General features: G+C 34.5%; 1 protein-coding gene across 1 annotated transcript in view; it reads right to left on the minus strand.

Moving 5' to 3' along the window:
* LOC123533392 (mucin-2-like) overlaps positions 1–18,091 on the minus strand; it is a 30,864-nt gene extending 12,773 nt beyond the window's left edge. Inside the window, exons 1-6 of the mRNA XM_053520595.1 lie at positions 17,634–18,091; positions 15,075–15,239; positions 6,572–6,690; positions 4,429–4,597; positions 3,315–3,756; positions 392–3,079 (exon numbers count right to left, since the gene is read on the minus strand). Of these exons, the coding sequence (XP_053376570.1) occupies positions 392–3,079; positions 3,315–3,756; positions 4,429–4,597; positions 6,572–6,690; positions 15,075–15,239; positions 17,634–17,766 (3,716 nt within the window). The 5' untranslated portion in view covers positions 17,767–18,091. The remainder of the gene's footprint in view (positions 1–391; positions 3,080–3,314; positions 3,757–4,428; positions 4,598–6,571; positions 6,691–15,074; positions 15,240–17,633) is intronic.
* Positions 18,092–20,231: the final 2,140 nt, after the last annotated feature.

Genomic DNA, 20,231 nt, shown 5'->3' on the forward strand with positions numbered 1-20,231 from the left:
GTGTCGCTGTGGTTTGTGAGGAAACGTTGTTGTAGACGTGTTGTCGATGTGGTTGTTGTGGAGGATAGCGTTGTTGTAGTCGGTGTTGTCGATGTGGTTGTTGTGAGGAAGCGTTGTTGTAGACGGTGTTGTCGTGTGTTGTTGTGGAGTAACGTGTTGTGATGGGCGATTTGGTTTGTGGAAGATCGTGTTGTAACGTTGTCAATGTGTTGTTGATAATAATGTTGTTGTAGACGGTTAGCGTGTGTTGTTGTGGAGAAAGCGTGTTGTAGTGTGTCGCTGTGGTTGTTGTGGAAGATAACGTGTTGTAGATGGTGTTGTCGATTTGGGTTTATGTGGAAGATAGCGTTGTTGTAGACGGTGTTGTCAATGTGTTGGTGTTGAGAATAATGTTGTTGTAGACGGTGTTGTCGCTGTGGTTGTTGTGGAGGAAAGCGTTGTTGTAGACGGTGTTATCGATGTGGTTGTTGTGGAGGATAGCGTTGTTGTAGACGGTGTTGTCGATGTGGTTGTTGTGGAGGATAGCGTTGTTGTAGACGGTGTTGTCGCTGTGGTGGTTGTGGAAGATAGCGTTGTTGTAGTCGGTGTTGTCGATGTGGTTGTTGTGGAGGATAGCGTTGTTGTAGACGGTGTTGTCGATGTGGTTGGTGTTGAGGATAATGTTGTTGTAGACGGTGTTGTTGATGTGGTCCGTGTTAACGATAACGTTGTTGTAGACGGTGTTGTCGATGTGGTTGTTGTGGAAGATAGCGTTGTTGTAGACGGTGTTGGCGATGTGGTTGGTGTTGAGGATAACGTTGTTTTAGACGGTGTTGTTGATGTGGTTTGTGTTGACGATAACGTTGTTGTAGACGGTGTTGTTGATGTGGTTGGTGTTGACGATAACGTTGTTGTAGACGGTGTTGTTGATGCGGTTTGTGTTGACGATAACGTTGTTGTAGACGGTGTTGTTGATGCGGTTGATGTTGACGATAACGTTGTTGAAGACGGTGTTGTTGATGCGGTTGATGTTGACGATAACGTTGTTGAAGACGGTGTTGTTGATGCGGTTGATGTTGACGATAACGTTGTTGAAGACGGTGTTGTTGATGAGGTTGTCGCGGTGGATAGCGTTGCTGTAGACGGTGTTGTCGATGTGGTTGGTGTTGAAGATATCGTTGTTGTAGACGGTGTTGTCGCTGTGGTTGTTGTGGAGGAAAGCGTTGTTGTAGACGGTGTTGTCGATGTGGTTGTTGTGGAGGATAGCGTTGTTGTAGTCGGTGTTGTCGATGTGGTTGTTGTGGAGGATAGCGTTGTTGTAGACGGTGTTGTCGCTGTGGTTGTTGTGGAAGATAACGTTGTTGTAGATGGTGTTGTCGATTTGGTTGATGTGGAAGATAGCGTTGTTGTAGACGGTGTTGTCAATGTGGTTGGTGTTGAGGATAATGTTGTTGTAGACGGTGTTGTCGCTGTGGTTGTTGTGGAGGAAAGCGTTGTTGTAGACGGTGTTATCGATGTGGTTGTTGTGGAGGATAGCGTTGTTGCAGACGGTGTTGTCGATGTGGTTGTTGTGGAGGATTGCGTTGTTGTAGACGGTGTTGTCGATGTGGTTGGTGTTGAGGATAACGTTGTTGTAGACGGTGTAGTCGATATAGTTGTTGTGGAAGATTGCGTTGTTGTAGACGGTGTTGTCGATGTGGTAGGTGTTGAGGATAACGTTGTTGTAGACGATGTAGTCGATGTAGTTGTTGTGGAAGATTGCGTTGTTGTAGACGGTGTTGTCGATGTGGTTGGTGTTGAGGATAACGTTGTTGTAGACGATGTAGTCGATGTGGTTGGTTTTGAGGATAACGTTGTTGTAGACGGTGTTATCGATGTGGTTGGTGTTGAGGATAACGTTGTTGTAGACGATGTAGTCGATGTAGTTGTTGTGGAAGATTGCGTTGTTGTAGACGGTGTTGTCGATGTGGTTGGTGTTGAGGATAACGTTGTTGTAGACGGTGTAGTCGATGTAGTTGTTGTGGAAGATTGCGTTGTTGTAGACGGTGTTGTCGATGTGGTTGGTGTTGAGGATAACGTTGTTGTAGATGGTGTAGTCGATGTGGTTGGTGTTGAGGATACCGTTGTTGTAGACGGTGTTATCGATGTGGTTGGTGTTGAGGATAACGTTGTTGTAGACGATGTAGTCGATGTAGTTGTTGTGGAAGATTGCGTTGTTGTAGACGGTGTTGTCGATGTGGTTGGTGTGGAAGATTGCGTTGTTGTAGACGGTGTTGTCGATGTGGTTGGTGTTGAGGATAACGTTGTTGTAGACGGTGTTGTCGATGTGGTTGGTGTTGAGGATAACGTTGTTGTAGACGGTGTTGTCGATGTGGTTGGTGTTGACGATAACGTTGTTGTAGACGGTGTTGTTGATGTGGTTGGTGTTGAGGATAACGTTGTTGTAGACGGTGTAGTCGATGTAGTTGTTGTGGAAGATTGCGTTGTTGTAGACGGTGTTGTCGATGTGGTTGGTGTTGAGGATAACGTTGTTGTAGACGGTGTTGTCGATGTGGTTGGTGTTGAGGATAACGTTGTTGAAGACGGTGTTGTCGATGTGGTTGTTGTGGAAGATTGCGTTGTTGTAGACGGTGTAGTCGATGTAGTTGTTGTGGAAGATTGCGTTGTTGTAGACGATGTTGTCGATGTGGTTGGTGTTGAGGATAACGTTGTTGTAGACGGTGGTGTCGATGTGGTTGGTGTTGAGGATAACGTTGTTGTAGACGATGTAGTCGATGTAGTTGTTGTGGAAGATTGCGTTGTTGTAGACGGTGTTGTCGATGTGGTTGGTGTTGAGGATAACGTTGTTGTAGACGATGTAGTCGATGTGGTTGGTGTTGAGGATAACGTTGTTGTAGACGGTGTAGTCGATGTAGCTGTTGTGGAAGATTGCGTTGTTGTAGACGGTGTTGTCGATGTGGTTGGTGTTGAGGATAACGTTGTTGTAGACGATGTAGTCGATGTGGTTGGTGTTGAGGATAACGTTGTTGTAGACGGTGTAGTCGATGTGGTTGGTGTTACGGATACCGTTGTTGTAGACGGTGTTGTTGATGTGGTTGTCCTGGAAGATTGCGTTGTTGTAGACGGTGTTGTCGATGTGGTTGGTGTTGAGGATAACGTTGTTGTAGACGGTGTTATCGATGTGGTTGGTGTTGAGGATAACGTTGTTATAGACGGTGTTGTCGATGTGGTTGGTGTTGAGGATAACGTTGTTGTAGACGGTGTTGTCGATGTGGTTGGTGTTGAGGATAACGTTGTGTAGACGGTGTTGTCGATGTGGTTGGTGTTGAGGAAACGTTGTTATAGACGGTGTTGTCGATGTGGTTGGTGTTGAGGATAACGTTGTTGTAGACGGTGTTGTCGATGTGGTTGGTGTTGAGGATAACGTTGTTGTAGACGGTGTTGTCGATGTGGTTGGTGTTGAGGATAACGTTGTTGTAGACGGTGTTGTCGATGTGGTTGGTGTTGAGGATAACGTTGTTATAGACGGTGTTGTTGATGTGGTTGGTGTGGAAGATTGCGTTGTTGTAGATGGTGTTGTTGATGTAGTTTTTGTGGAAGATTGCGTTGTTGTAGACGATGTGGTTATTTCAGTAGTGGAAATTGTTGTAGGTGGTGTTATTCCAACATACACGCTTAAGCTCGCAGTTGCAGACAGGCCATTTCCTGAACAAGTTATTGTTATCGTGAACGATTGTGGATCATTTAAACCTTGACTTTTCACCCGAATATCATTTTCTAGAAAATAAATATCAGGTGTCAGCTTTTATTGTACAGCGAAAGTAAATTTTGCAACAATTCTAGCAGGAAACTGTCCATGTTTTTACCATTAATCCACTTACAAGTGAATCGATCGTGAACATGTGAATGGACCATTATATCAAGCTTAATTTTCTGTTTCTTTCAACAATGCGGTAACAAGATTATTTTAAACTTTTGTCTGTAGTTTTTATAATCTTAATCTTTGTCAAACATTATTCTAAAAGTCTCCAGGTGGGTGTGTCAGCAGGAAAATTTTGAATTTCATAGATATCTTAAATCGTCTTTGTTTTATCGCTAAAATGTACTGTCCAAAGGAAATCCCGTGTGTAAAATTATGTCTTACTGAAATTTCGAAAACTGATATTTTTCATTTTATCATAAATATGCTATGATTCTAAGAACTATTGAAAGTTTTATAAGGAACCAGCGATAAATGTACTTACAATAGCAGTTTTCAGAAATTCACTGAAGTTTGCCATGAATTGCTAGCAAAATTGATTATTGATGAAATATTCCAAACCAAACAATATACATTTTTTTGTATCATGAAAAATAAAAAGAAAGTCGAGTGGTTTTAAGAATGGCGGGTGCCAAGATTAATCGTCAACCTTTAAGAACTGGAAATTTATCTTAGGTACAAATACTTACGCACTAATAAGATCTGGGATGTTGATACAGAATCAATGTCACATATACTGTTTATCCCTGACGTACTACACCCAGTGGATATATCAAGGGAGAATAAGGTCTGATATCCATTCTTCGCACTGGTGGTGTCAACATAAATAGTTGAGGGAAGATTGTTGAACACGGGTGCCTTGAAATAAATATGTACAAACAAAACATCACTACACTACAATAACGGTTAATTTGAATTATTCATATATTGAGTTAAAAATGTAAGTTTTCACTATGCTTCAGACTACCTGGTGTTGCTTTAGAATTGCGCAGTTGCGGCCCTTTATCGTAAGTAACAAGAACTGAATTAAACCTAGCCAATTCCACACGAAAACACTGTTTTGCAAAGAGTATTTAAAGCCTACAGAGTTTTTATTACAAAAGTTAGGGCTAATACTGAAGGTACGTTTTGTATGTGTACATATATTTGAATAATTTTCTAAAAACAATGCTTTTTTACTTCAACAGACGCGAGTTATCATTCGTCACCATAAATACTACATTCGTTTGACATTTGATTGTCTTAAAAGACTTTAACATTAAGAATAAAATGGTCGAAACAGTGAGATTATCAAATTTAATATTACTTGTACTGTTACAGTTCTACATAATTATGTACTTGTACGCGTAAGAATATAAATTTTAAATAAAAGAAAAGACTAATCAATGTACAATAAAGACTTAAATGTGCATAGTATTAACAAAACGTAAAATATACGCCAAACCATATTTCAATGCAAAGAAATTCTATTTGTAAAAGTACACCTTTTTCTGACAATTTTTTAAATATAACAGTGAAATATATAACTTTATAGCAACGCCGAACTACTCTTGAAAGCGGGAGAATAAAATTAATAACACTTGACTATGGCAAAAAAAAAAAACTTTTAAAAATGTGCGTTTTGAAAATGTACATGCCTATAGAAGCATATCGCAATTTCAGTAACATTAACAATGCTATCTTACAAATTTATTCAAACAACTACCTAACTGAACCTTAAAATGCCACAGCAATACACATTTATGTCTTCAATATATAAACGTAAGTATGGTATTGAAAGAAGTCTGGGTTTGTGGCAGTAGGACACAAATAGATACACGGTATTTACCGTTTATATTGTGTTCGCAGTTACTGACCGGGTTCGGTTCTGAAACCGGTGTATGTAACGGTAAAACAAAAATAAAGACAGTGCTATTTACCGTTTATATAATGTTAGCAGTCAGTGTCCCGGAAAGATAACGATGCCTATCTACGTGACTATAAAACATCTAAATAGATACACGGTATTTACCGTTTCTATAATGTTCGTAGTCAGTGTCCTGGACACGGTGATGAAACCTGTGTATGCGGCGGTAAAACAGAAATAGACACGTGGTATTTACGGTTTCTATGTTAGTAGTCAGTGTCCCGGGCACGGTGATGAAACGTGGGTATGCGGCGGTAAAACAGAAACAGACACGTGGTATTTACCGTTTGTATAATATTAGCAGTCGGTGTCCCGGACACGGTGATTAAAGCTGTGTTTGTGGCATTAAAACATCCAAATAGATACACGGTATTTACCGTTTCTATAATATTCGCAGTCATTGTCCCGGATACGGTGATGAAAGCTGTATATGTGGCGGTAAAACAGAAATAGATACATGGTAATTACCGTTTCTATAATATATGTAGTCATTGTCACGGATACGATGATAAAGTCTGTGTATGCGGCAGTAAAACAGAAATAGATACACGGTATTTACCGTTTCTATAACATTCGTAGTTATTGTCCCGGATATGTGGATTAAGTCTGTGTATGCGGCAGTAAAACAGAAATAGATACACGGTTATACTGTTCGCACGGTATTTACTTTTTCTATAATATTTGTAGTTAATGTCCCGGATACGGTGACAAAGTCTGTGTATGCGGCAGTAGAATAGAAATAGATACACGGTATTTACCGTTTCTATAATATTCGTAGTTATTGTCCCGGATACGGTGATAAAGTCTGTGTATGCGGCAGTAAAACTGAAATAGATACACGGTATTAACCGTTTCTCAGTGTCCGAGATACGGTGATGAAGCCTTTGAATCTGGCAGTAAAACAGAAATAGATACATGGCAATTACCGTTTCAATAATGTTCGCTGTGAGTGTCCCTGAGACGGAGTTTGAGCTTTGGTCTGTGGCGGTAAAACTGAGTATCTCTTGATTTCCAGCTGTTAGGCATGATTTCACTAGCAACAGCTCTACAAGAAATAAAAACATTTTTATAGTACAACTAGAGCATAGTATGTTATATCAAGTAAATATGAAATGTTCATTTCAAGAAAAGTAAAGAAAAAAAGAAAAGTGAAAAAAAGCCACAAGGACATTGGAATGGTTCAAAATGGATTAAAATAAGGTCATTTTTTTTGTGGTGGGAGGCCTATAGTTGTTACCATGTCCGTTTGCCTTTTCATCTGTCTGTCTGTTTCTGGACACCATTGTATTTTAGCTATTGATATTGACATTTTTTTTTTTGGCAAATTTATTTATTCCTTCAATCTGCGACGTTTAGTGATTGATTTCTGGTCCTTTTTTTATCTCATGAACACTCAATCGGGGTAGAAGTTTAAGTATATTGAGTTTTCCTTTTTAAACCATTATTGCATCATTGAAATTTCAACAAGTAGGTTTTTCCGTGTGGATATGTTATATATTGTATCAGTTGATCTAGGCAAAAGTATTTATCAGGGGAGATTATACTTCCTTCCATGTGATAAATTATTGTCAGCGGTATCGTATTTCAATTATATAGTTCGTCTTTTTTGTCAGGGCAGCACTATTATTGTTGAATAACGGATTATTTTTATACATGTGTGTTTAAGTAAACCACTATGTTGAATAAGGGATTATTTCTATACAGGTGTGTTTAAGTCAACCACTATGTTGAATAAGGGATTATTTCTATACAGGTGGGTTTAAGTTAACCACTATACTGTATACCGTTTAGTGTATGCAGATCTCGAATCCCGTGCGATCGTGAGAAAAAAAGATTAATTGCGACATATACCATATTGTTCAGCAATGTCTGGAGATCACAAAAAGATATGTCGTCAGTCCAAGTTCTGCAACTGGACAGATCTATAACGTCACCAAAATAGCGACAAATTTTGTAAATATAATCTTGCGTATCTGAAAATTAATGTCAACATAATTATCTTTGTTTTTTTCTGGAATATTTGTTGCCAGTGTAATGAAAAAACTGAAGGAGATGAACAATTAAATGATGTGATATTATCAAAATAAATTATATCATACCCTACCCACTTGTTTTCAAGTTACATACCCACCATACCATAAAAATATTCGAATATCATGATATTCCAATGGGCGATATCGGCCAGTTAATTCCCCTGATAAAACAGGTGCGCGTATAGGTGGCGCTACATGCGAATAGGTCCTAGAAAAGTTTGTATACTTAATCGTTATACAGTCGTTGTCACTTCAAAATGTTAGTAGATTTGGAAAATATCCGAAAATGTCATCAAAGTTCAGCCGCATGAGGAAGAATTGACCTCATGACCGATATAGGAGAGATCGCCGTGACGTCACGCGTTAACATCTGTTTATCTGGTGGTTGGCAAAACAAATGATTTTAACACCGTTTGCGTAATGAATCAGAATTTTTAATTTTTAATAACTTTTTTGCTCATTTATGGATTTTCAAAATTCAAAAAGATTTGAAATACTAACAATCTTCATATTTTTGTATCCAAATATCTTTTTTCAATGAATAAACGTTTTAAATGACATATAATTTTAAAAGCGGCGTAGTGATTTTCACAACCTTTAGAAAAACAGTGTAAGTTAAGCGTTCATAATTGATCCATTTTATTTCGAAATAACAATTAAAAGTAATCAATAAATTGCTTGTTTTATAACCTTTCCATTGATCAAAAAATTATTTATGTAATTTGTGTTTTAAGAAAGTTTAGACCGTTAGAAAAACATCACTGTTTACAAAAAACATGGACGGTCGGCTTCTGCCCACCCGATCACTGTCTTATCAGTTCTAAAAATAGAATTTGTATGCAAACACGATCTCTCCTATTGCAGAAAATCGATATCAGGGGAGACAACAGCTATTTGGTATTGGTAACATATATTGGTAACAGGTGACCGGTATTGCGATGTCGATATCTACTGCCTCCGGGTATTGTCACCTGGATGTTTATTTCAATATCAAGTGTAATAAAAGAGAAGGTTTTTCATAAGATAATTAAACAAGCTTGAATTATCACTGGAGTTACAAATTATGGAAAAGGGATTTTTCATTAGAAATAAAAGAAGTCATTTTTATCAAATGAATGTTTAATATGTAATTTTCTGAACCATAGCATTTTTAACATGTTATTTTATAATAATTAAATTAATTTTTATATCAATAGACCATATCTATCAGCAATAAAAACCATATTTTCATATAAAATTATTTTCATACATATTCTTATATAAGAAGAATGTATATTTTAACATGTTTTCGAAAAACAATGTAACAAATCGGCTGAACATTGCTATCTGTAAACCATTTAGATTCAAGTTAAAGGCAAATATCGATGAAGTCTTTTATTTATTTATTTTTTTCATTTTCAACCAAATCTGAAATGTAAATGACCCTTAATCTCTAGAAAAAAGGAGGTTCGTACCCAAAGACACATCCTTTTATATTTATATAGCACTAGCATTGATATTTTTACGGCGTCTCCCATCTATAAATATGCTGTCGTTGAAAAATAAACTGATACTGATAAGTTATTTTGTTGTTTGTTTTTTTTTAAACAGCTGTTTACAATTTATAATTACACAGGTGTAGGTTTTGAATTATTTTAATCTGAAATGGTTGAACATCACACGTATATCAATTCAATAATTCTTAACATATAGACAAAATAGGAAGTTTAATGAATCGAAAATTATGGTATGTTTGTAAAATTTAAAAAAAAAAAAAGATAGTGGCAATCAGCGTGGTACAGGTATTTTGCCATATTCAGGCAGACATTATTCATTTTAATATAACTCCACCAATATATGAAAACTGTTTGCAAAATAAAAAATATGCAAAAGATTAAAATCGCATGATAATTTTACCTTGTAATTACAAAACAAATACCCGTATTAAATTCAAAACGCAATTATAGCCTTATCAGTAAATATATATAATATTATAAACGTCTGTGTTGTTTTAACGTTCCTTATTTAGAGGTAATTGGCAAGTTTTATTACAGGTCCAATAAAAAGGATTTATGCGTGATGCATACAACATTTTATTACTTCTATATAGAAATTTGTTTCATGTAAAATTATCTTGAATTGAACATGTACAATAAATTATGAAAGTAAGTTAATCACGACGACATTTATGATAACTGAAAAGATCATGAAACCAGGTAAAATGTTCACGAAAACAAAAATATATCATTAAGTTACTGAAGTAAAATTCAATTCTGTTTTAAATGCAGATATTATTTACATTGCAAAAACATTCTTGTACACAAAAAAAATGCTCCGGACATATTTTCCAGCTTTAATTTGATCAGGGCGGACCTTGAAATTTATTTACTCAAATTTATTAAGATTTTACTTAATAATATACAAAAAATTCTGTATTTTACTTTTTTACGACAATTTGCATTTGTGATCCAAGGGTCGATAGGAAAGCTATCTCTTTTAATGTTTAATTGACATAATTGGCATAACTGACACTTGATATTTAAATGTATATGAAATAAGGTGAGAACAACAACATAAGAAGAAATGCGCATCTCTTTCTTTTTAGAACCGAAATATTAAAATGCAATATTTATCTTATATTGTTTTTGTGATATTAACACAAAATGAATTACTCGCGAAGTAAAATTACATTAAATGATTAAATCATTACTTTAACCTTTTGATCACAATACCGTATGTTCACGCGGCATACTATAATATCGTCTGCTTATGACGCTACAACAACAACTTCGCGCTGAAGTTAATTTTTCTTCGAAATTAGTGGAAATAAACCGTCTGAGAACGAATCAAATTTTTATTTCACAAAAATGAAATAAATATCATTCAAAAGATAAAATCAATGAGAGTAGGAAAGTTCTTGCACCTAAGCTTTCATATCAGTGGTTTTATACAAAAAAATGCTTTGAAGAAACGCATGTATGAGCTTTTTGTACATTTTATATAGAAACAAAGAAGGGAAAAAATGACGAAATGATGGCATCAAACTTCATGCGAAGAACGAATCAAAAATTAAGATAAAATTTAATTAAAAAAAACCTTGTGATGAATCAAATGTTGAACTTTGGTAATATGTTTGCACCTAAGGTTTCTAATTTTTAGTAATTTTGTTATTAAGTAAAATGTGTACATGCCCTTCTTATTTCTATATAGAAAATCTGACCGCTATCGATTATTGGCCGGAGGAATATTCTTCGGTATGTTTTTATCACTTGAGCAAAATTTTAAGTAAAGAGCTTTATTCATATCTATTGATATTCTATGCTTTGAAAAATAACAGACTAACTGTAAGGACTGTTTTAAAGGCATTTTCTGTGTGTCAGTTTATTCATGGACTGTATTGATTGTCATACTTGTTAATTGTGGCAATAAATGCTTTATTTAGCTTTTAAGTAGTTTTTTTTTCAATATTAAATGCCCTCCTTGGAAAATCCTTTTATCATTTTGCAAGTATTCAGACTATATTCTTTAAATAAAGATCAGTATGGAAAGTATATATTCCTAAAGTTACAATTTAATCGGAAAGATCTGCATACACAGCTTAATGCAATGAAGTCTTGAATAATATAGAAATTATAATAATAATTACTGTAAAACGTTAAAATATATGCCCTTGTGATAAGATGTCCCTAAAAATATCCATCAGCACAGTTAATTATTGCAGCTGTTTCTCATATATTTTATAAAAATATCATCCATAAGGCATAAATGATCTCTATTGACAAATTAACATATCTCGTGTTAATTTTAATTTTATGGTGCTGCCTCTTTAATTTTCAGTCAATTCAAATTCACAGCAACTTGCCCACATAAAGTGAAATACAAACTTCCAATAAAATGGTCATTAATTGGTTCAATCTAAAATTTTTGTCGGGCCTAAAGCACCGCCTCTTGAGATAACACCCCAACAATTAGTTGAAATGTTTTTAATCAAAAAAAAAAAAAAACCCAAATGTGAGACATATTATACAGTATGTCAAATCAGTGTAAAAAGTATTAGGAAACCTTATTATACACATTAGACTGCCCAATATGTAACACCCACGTGGGAGCAGGAAATGTTAAATCTGCTTCAAGGACATATTCTTTAACCCCCTAGAGTTAACAGGACACATGGCATGCACATTTTTATGATAACAATCAGTACGCAGCCAGTGGATAGGAAATGTTATGCAAACTTAATATATCCAGAGAAATCATTGTCTATGTGAAACAAAGCATCCATACAGGGGTAAATTTAGCAATATTTTCAACTAGCTAAATAAGCTAACCCCGCTTTGCTCACAAATTAAATAGAAATGTGACTCGCTTAAAGATAAATGCTATTTTTTAACATGAAATTTATAACCTCACTTCAAAATACTTGCCAGTAATATATAACTGATCCTGTAAATTATCACAGCTTTGTATCATTTTTCCCAAAGAACTGAGCTGCAGAGGAAATCTCTTTTACGTTTGTCATATTAATATGATATTAGAAAATTGCAGTATTTATTTCAACGGCAACGTGATGTTATTTTTGATGTTGTTGTTGTTTTAAGGGTTTTCTTTTTAATTTTTAAGATAGTTTTAACTATATACGGTTATCATCATTAAATATGAACGGACGTGTATATGGGTGGTTTTCAAAATAGTGATTTTTTTTTAATTCAGTTCGGTTTTAGAAAGTGTAATGTATATCCAAATCAGTGTAGGTAATAAATGTGTGAACTTTCAGCTTTTTGGCTCAATCAGTTTTAAATTTATATTCAATTATATAGCTAAATTTATCCCCTTTTCACACCAAGAAGTTTACATGAAGGCTAATTTTCAACTGTATTTTATGTTTTCGAACCAAGCTGTATTGTTACAGCTTTTATTTTTTATGTTATTTAACTCTGCACATTATCAGCAAAATACAATTTTTTTTCAAAAATTACATCTTATTCTAACCAATATTTCATATCTTGTGATTGAGCCCACTTCAGAAAAAATAGTGGGAAAAAAACTAAATTTAAATGTTTAACACTACAATTTCATAACCGCATTACTTTTCTAGAGTCCAAATGTTTTTTTTTCTAAGACCTTTGACTTTTCACCTTTGAAGACAAAACGTGTGTGTGTGTGTGTGTGTTTGTTTGTTTAATAACTGACTTTCTCAGAATCTTAATACACGTCTATAGACCAAAAAATGTCCCTTGTGCACTTTTTCAATAGCTAAGTGTCAGATTTCTTTTATTCTTAAAATAAAATAATTTCCTCCTTTATTTTCCTTGAAAGGGTGTTATAAGGGATACAAAACCAGCTTTCAACTTCATATTATAAATGACTGTTACATTCAGTAAAACATTCACAAAGTCAGAAATCCCCTGTGCACATTTTTCTGACATTCATCGATTGCCTTTGTATTACTGTAATATGTGGTGGCAGCACTATCCTCTTAGCAATGTGTACACAAAATTTAGACATAATTTGACAATTAAGCATTATATTAGAAACACTGGACAATTTAAAAATATTGTTTCAATTTTTTCCGAAGTGGCCAATTTTCAAGTTAAAAAGTTGAAACATCAATTGTATTGCTTTTTAAACTCTTAAGTATACCTACTTATGTTAATATTCACTAGTGAATGTTATGTACACAGTATAGTTGAAAGAATCTTACTTACTATGAACATATTCTAGAGATTATTTTCTGCGGCAGTTTGTCCGCTGTGCACCTTCTCAGTAACAATACAAAATATGTATGAATTTTATTATTCTATTTCAACATTCATGAGCCTTTGTCATTTTTATACTTTGTAAGAAGCTATGTATGTAAACTAAGTGATGGCATATAGTTTATAAACATGTAACATGTGTGAGAAAAATAGGTTTTATTATAATTTTGTAATTACATTTCATTTAGCAAAACTTTTTCAGGTAATATTTTATTTGTATGTCAAATTTGTGCAAAAAGGGTGATTTTAAAAACCAATATCCGCAATCATTTGATTTAATAAGCTTCAAACCATACACATACACCAATTACATACCATGTATGTACAAATAATTATTGCCATACATATTTCATTGTCATAAAACACTATAAACTGTATCAAATTCGCTGAACTTTCGAATTAAAGGTTTAAATATTTTCTGATTGGTATTTCTCAACACTTTAAAAAATTTATTTCCTTGTAATTTGAAGTATTTGCTATCATATGAAATAGGTGAACACCATAAGATTTCAACCCTGTGTTACACTTTTGCTTCCCCCCTTATTTGGTTTTCCTTTGTGACGACGCTGCACAGAAATTACTATAATATCATTTGTTTTGGTCCGCATTCCTTTAATGATGTACTGTGTTCTGGTTTCTCTAAAATGTTTTACTAACTGATTTAAATATAGAAAATCTAAATGAAATACATTTAACTTAACTAAATATATAAACTAACTGTACATATATTGCAATAACAATTAAATGTATATTGTTATGTACATGTCATTCCCCATTATATTCACACTATTATTTTCTTATATTGGTTGCCCGTTGTTGACTGATAAAGCCTGTCCTAGTTTTGAGACATCAAGTATGTCAAGAACTTATTTGTAGACCATGGTTTTCGAGAAGGTTCTATAAAAAGGGTGTTTACACTATTTTAAAGTCTGAGTTATTCTGGATTTTTCCAGAATCTTCTTTTTATTTTTGGTGATACATGAATGTGCTGGAACCTTCCATGATGCTTTGATTAAGAAGCTGTTTGTGGACAGGGCCGAACCTAAGCTCTACATAACAAAATATTACCAGTTTGGACATTTAACATTTGACGGATTTACATTAATATTATGGATTTAAAACATTATCTTTGAAGGGAAGATTTATATGCTATGGATATAGTAAATTCAGTTTTGACTCTGTGTGAAATATTTCTGAATTTCTACTATTTAGATATTTGCATTTGACGAAGACATAATTTGGACTATTCTTTCATACTAAAATGGACATTATGGCTAGTTACATTTTTAAGGTATTTGAATAGTTACTTTCCATATTAAACTTTGTTATTGTTCATAGTTGCCGGTTTGTTTTTCTGTATCTTTAATATTTTAACTAACAGACAATTGCTACTCTAAAACGTAACAGAAATTGGGGGCCAAAAGGAAATTCGAGCATTGATTGTTATACTTACTTTTTCATTCATATTTTGAGACTTTCCAGCTTTCATAGTGGAGAATGACCTCCAGGTACTCCTCCATACATCATTTCATCATGGGCGGGCATCTGGGTAGAACCACCGGCCTTCCGTAAGCCAGCTGGATGGCTTCCTTACATAAGAATTCAACCTCACGAGTGAGGCTAGAACCCACATCGGCGAGGGGCAAAGTTAAAGTACTTACTATCACTGGAAGGATCTATTTCAAAAAAGTTTGAGCTTGTTGTCATGGACACAAGAACACTGGAGTCGTCGTTCGTTAGAAAGGTGAAGGCCACATCTCCCACACTAAGACTGTTGCTTACGTCAGCATTCGCATCAAGGTTCAGAAACGACACATTTGAGCTCACTGACAAAAGATAATGATATATATTACATACAATTCACAAGTGTGTAAAAGGGTCGTACTTCTAGAATTCGGCGACCAAGAAATAAAAGGTCGTAAGCGAAAAACAGTACTTTTGATAAATTTGGAAACAATACTGTCTACCGATTAGCAGAACTCTCGTGAAATCTGTTTGTATTAAAAAATGCAGCCTCACATAATACTTTTATACACTAACAGTAATGGTTGTCATATAATTATCTAGCTAAGATTATTTACGAAACGGTATATACACCTTTTATACCTGTTAAGTATAAAATGTCGCATCTGGAACATTCGACATACTAAGTAATTGCTATATAATCGTTGTATCCAAAATCACAAAACGTGTAGTCTTATTTCTTCAGGAGATATTCACAAAACTGACCGAAAAATGAGTTCTAAGTATCAGATATGACCTTATAGTTTTAACAAAATGGCCCAACAGTGTTAGGCTTTCGTTACCCGCTAGTCATCGGTCGGTTTATTATGCTAAGGTTCAACATAACTGAAGCTGAAAGATCTGTGATGTACATATACTGATAAACGATTGAGCAGTTACACAAAAAGGAAACTACTTTGGGTTTACATATTGCAGCAGCTGGTTCTCAGCTTGACGGTGCATTTGCGATTGCTCGCACAGAAAACAAGGTTCGGTCTTTTTTGTTGTCGTGTCGTGATACCGACCCGTCAAGGCGGACCGGAATAAATGGGGTCACACAATTATGATCAATTGTTCAGATTGTGGCCCTTTCTATGCAGGTTCAAAAAATGTATAGCTCATACAAGGTCGTAGGTAACAGTTACGATCTTATATATCTGGGACATTTAATTATGTCTATTATATCCTTTTTTCAGAATTTAGAAAATGTTTTATGTGTAAGCGGTTGCAAATGAAACATAAAACAGAATGATTCATTACGTAAAATGAAGTGCTTATAAGATATGGAAGTATATAAATAACTATAAAACATAAAGATATGCGCTCCATCGTATTGAATGTAGAATAAGTCTACAAATATCAAAGAATGTTTTACTTTTTCAAATTTTAACTTTGTGAACTCAAGCCTTTACCTGTGACGTTGCCAGATGCGCGTTACGTTGTGCGAATAAAACTTATGATTTAGTAAAACCCATTGAAAAAACATGAAACATACTAAAATTTTGTTTCTTTATATGTAATATCGAAATATTCTTCACTCATGAACACCAGATTTCAAATGTTAAATCATGCCTATGCCAACTGTGAAAATATTACATCTGATGTCCACCCAGTCTGTGAAAGATGTTTCGATTTTACAGGGAAAAAAGCAAATATCATATTAAGTGTATTGTCCGAAAGTATTGACATGACTCCCATTAATCTTCGCAAAATTATTTTAGGCGTTTTCATTAATTTACGCAATATTTGTATCCTGAAAATATCTATATTACTAAAGTAACCTATACAGTAAACCGATGACACGGTGGCGCAGTGATAAGGTGTCTGACTTCCATGCACGTTACCACGGGTTCAAAATCACCTTAGATTGTTTTTAACGTAATGTTATCGTACAATACTGCATTTATTCTTACATTATTTTTTGTATCATATTTCATGAATTTCAATTATTTTCTCTTGTAGTATTTATTTTCTGGAAACGCTGGTGACAAGTAATTTGTGTTTTTATCTAAGATACTCTTAAAACAATTTCTATTCGACATTTTTTACAACGGTTGAATCGGATAACTTTCAATAAATGAACCATAAAAATCACGATACGTTTGATCCGATAAGTGGTTAGTTTGCATATAAAATTTGTAAAAAAAAAGATACGGTCAGACGTAGGACTCGAACCCACAGCCCTGAGATTGGCAGTTAACGCTTTGTCCGCACTGCTACTTGCACATGCGATATTATACCAGTGAAGAAATATATATGCAATAGTTATAACGTTATTTAGGTTCGGACACCAAAAATTAATTTACGAAAATATACGGAATATTTATGAGTGCCAGGTAAATACCTATTGACAGTACCGGTAGTTTTGATTATAAAGAATCACATACCGTTATTCATTCATTAAACAAAACAAGAGAGGGAAAATACTACCCTAATGACAAAGCAAGTTTATATAAGCAAGTATTTATAATTTGTGTAAGCACACGTTATATTTTGTATAAGCACGTGCTTATAATTTGTATATGTACTAAACATACACCTCCTACACAGTACGTATACATGAAATATCAAAATCAACTTTTGCAATTTTATTGCAATAAATTAATTATAATTTTGTGTAATTCATTTCCATAAGTACAGTACAAGTAATAAAGCAAACGTGAAAGTAGTTAAAACAAAAACGAAAATCTAAAATCGCAAACATTTTAACATCTTACCATAATTAATCGCCAATAAATTTAAAACAATAAGCAGAATACGAGTATTTTGCATTATCCCGCCCTCATTTAATATCATCTCTAGCTCACATTTTATCCAATATTCAGTATGTGCATTGTGTTTTATTTTCATAAGATGTTTTTACTGAAAGGTTATTTACTAATTTTGAGGCCCTGACACATATTCCAATTAAAAAAAAAAACGCTACTGGTAACTTTAAGTAATGAGCAGTCTGATTTTATACCACATCTTAGTCTTCGAAATAGATCATTTCGGAGCAAGAACATTTGTATTTAGTAATAATTGCAAATCCTCATATAATTAGCCAGTTGTCTTTCTTTGTGCCGTGTAAATGAGTCATTACTCGTTCGCAAAGGATCTGCTTAAAATCGAAACAAATTCTCGTTTATCTCACCTTGCAAATATTCAACGTCCTGGCATATAAGCAGGAAAAAATGAAACCTTAACATCCCGAACAAACCCATTAATGTCCTTCGGGACAGATTATCAAAACGATATCAATAGATCTAAAGTAAAATAATAAAAAAACAAACAATTACTCAAAACAGCATCGAAATCGACAGAAATCGTGCCACATATTTAGTTCTCTCTATAAAACATAACAAAATCATTATGTTTAAATAATATATAATAAAATTTTACTAAAACAATGGACAATGATCAAATTGTACCATCTATGATCGCAGTCCCCCAAACCAAAACCCTACAGCAGTGAATGTATGGACATATAAAAATACATAGACGGCGTTAACATACATGTAGGCAACTGAGACAAACAGACACTGCGGGGCATGGCTTGGAACGGTTAAGTCATTGGCAAAAATACCACTGAGAAATTTAAACCGGTTACCGGTGCGCTGATCCTCACTCATAGCAGCCCCCATCTCCCTCCCCACCACACACATCATGTTCAAAAGTGACAGGAAAGTGTAAAGTGTAAATAATACTACTCACTACTTCCGCCAGGTGAGTCTCTAACACGTGTAATGTTAACGATGGACACGTTATGCAAAACACATATACATGTACGTCCGTGCAAAAATGTACAAAGCGCAAACCTTACAACCATATACGCATGTACTAAAAGTCTTTACAGAAGGCAGAAGAGAAACACCGTTAAGAGCCCGAAGACATAGAACAGAGGAAAAAAAGAAAAGCAGTTCGGTCCCAGTTGGGTTGTCAGAATTCCATGTTGTGGAGAAAAGGTAACTGTAAAAGGGCTGAACACCAAACATGCGGTGTATGTCAAAACACCAGAGTCATAACCTCATTTCATGAAACATTTTATACTTTTACCAAATACAGTAGGAAAATTGCCATGACCCAGAATCTTACAAAGCTTGAAAACAACATCCCCATAGAAGTAAGGTGATATTCCTTGCCTCATAGCCTGTTCTAAGTTTTCGATGTTTTGCGAATTATGAATTGTTCTTTATTATATTCTTCGGTGTTATAAAGCGACACAAGTTTCAAAATGACAAAAAGCACTAAAACAAATCTTTGACGAAATCATTTATTTTCAGTGAAACGCAATAATTTGACAAATGTTTTGATGTCTGTTCGAATGTTGTTTGTTTTTGTCTGTCTATGTTTTTTTTTTAATTTGCTATTTGAAGCATATATTTTGAAGACAGTCCCGTAATTTCTTCCGTGTGCATACGTGTTCTCTCATACGTTCATTCGGCATCCTTTGGCCTTAACAGATACATCAGGAAAATGCCGAAAGGGAATAAGGGGAATACGAAGTCGAAAGTAAATACCGCTTGTAATTACTAATCTACTATCTTCTTCTGTGAGAGAAATCTATTATTAGGTTCGGTCAACAAGCGAAAATGTGCAAACGTTTTGATTGAAAATTTATTTAAAAATATTAGATTATGTTAGACTGCAGAATAAATATTTCATTTACACTTTAACATCTATAAGTGACACCTCCGCAGAGCAACCTCCATTCCACATACATTATCTTAGATAAAATAAACTCATCAGAGCAACGACCTCTGTACAACATACATTTTTCAGTCTTCACGGCGGTGACCGCTATACAGAGGTTGCGTCGTATTGAAATATATCAAAAAGATTTGAAGCCTCATTCCCTTCGCTTCATTTTCTTTTCGCAAGATATACCATTCGTTCCATGACCAAAATATTTTTTTCATTCAAAAGTATTGGAAACAGAATGTATTCAAATTATTATTGAGTAAATATCGGGTATATAACTGCGCCTCTAGTACCTTTTAGCTTAATCTGTTTTGAAAACCCTTACAATAGTTTATTCAGTTGAGCAGTCTCCAGTGTTTACTCTAGTCCAAATCAAATACACTTTGGCCATGAATTAGCGTTAAAAAGTTAATTTAGACTGTAAAGCCAAATGACAATGAACTTGATTTTGTTATTGATCTCTTTTTGATGAGGAGAACAGCCCTTCAGTAAATTAAATGTAAAAACTGAATAAGTTGTCAAATTAATAATATGGTCTGGTATGAAAATTGATAAACCTTGCATGCCATCGGAAAACTAGGACCGAATATAAAAACACCGAATTAAAGATGTTTTGGAAAATAAAGTGCCTACGT

This window comes from Mercenaria mercenaria, chromosome 12, assembly GCF_021730395.1.
Source record: "Mercenaria mercenaria strain notata chromosome 12, MADL_Memer_1, whole genome shotgun sequence".
NCBI lineage: Eukaryota > Metazoa > Mollusca > Bivalvia > Venerida > Veneridae > Mercenaria > Mercenaria mercenaria.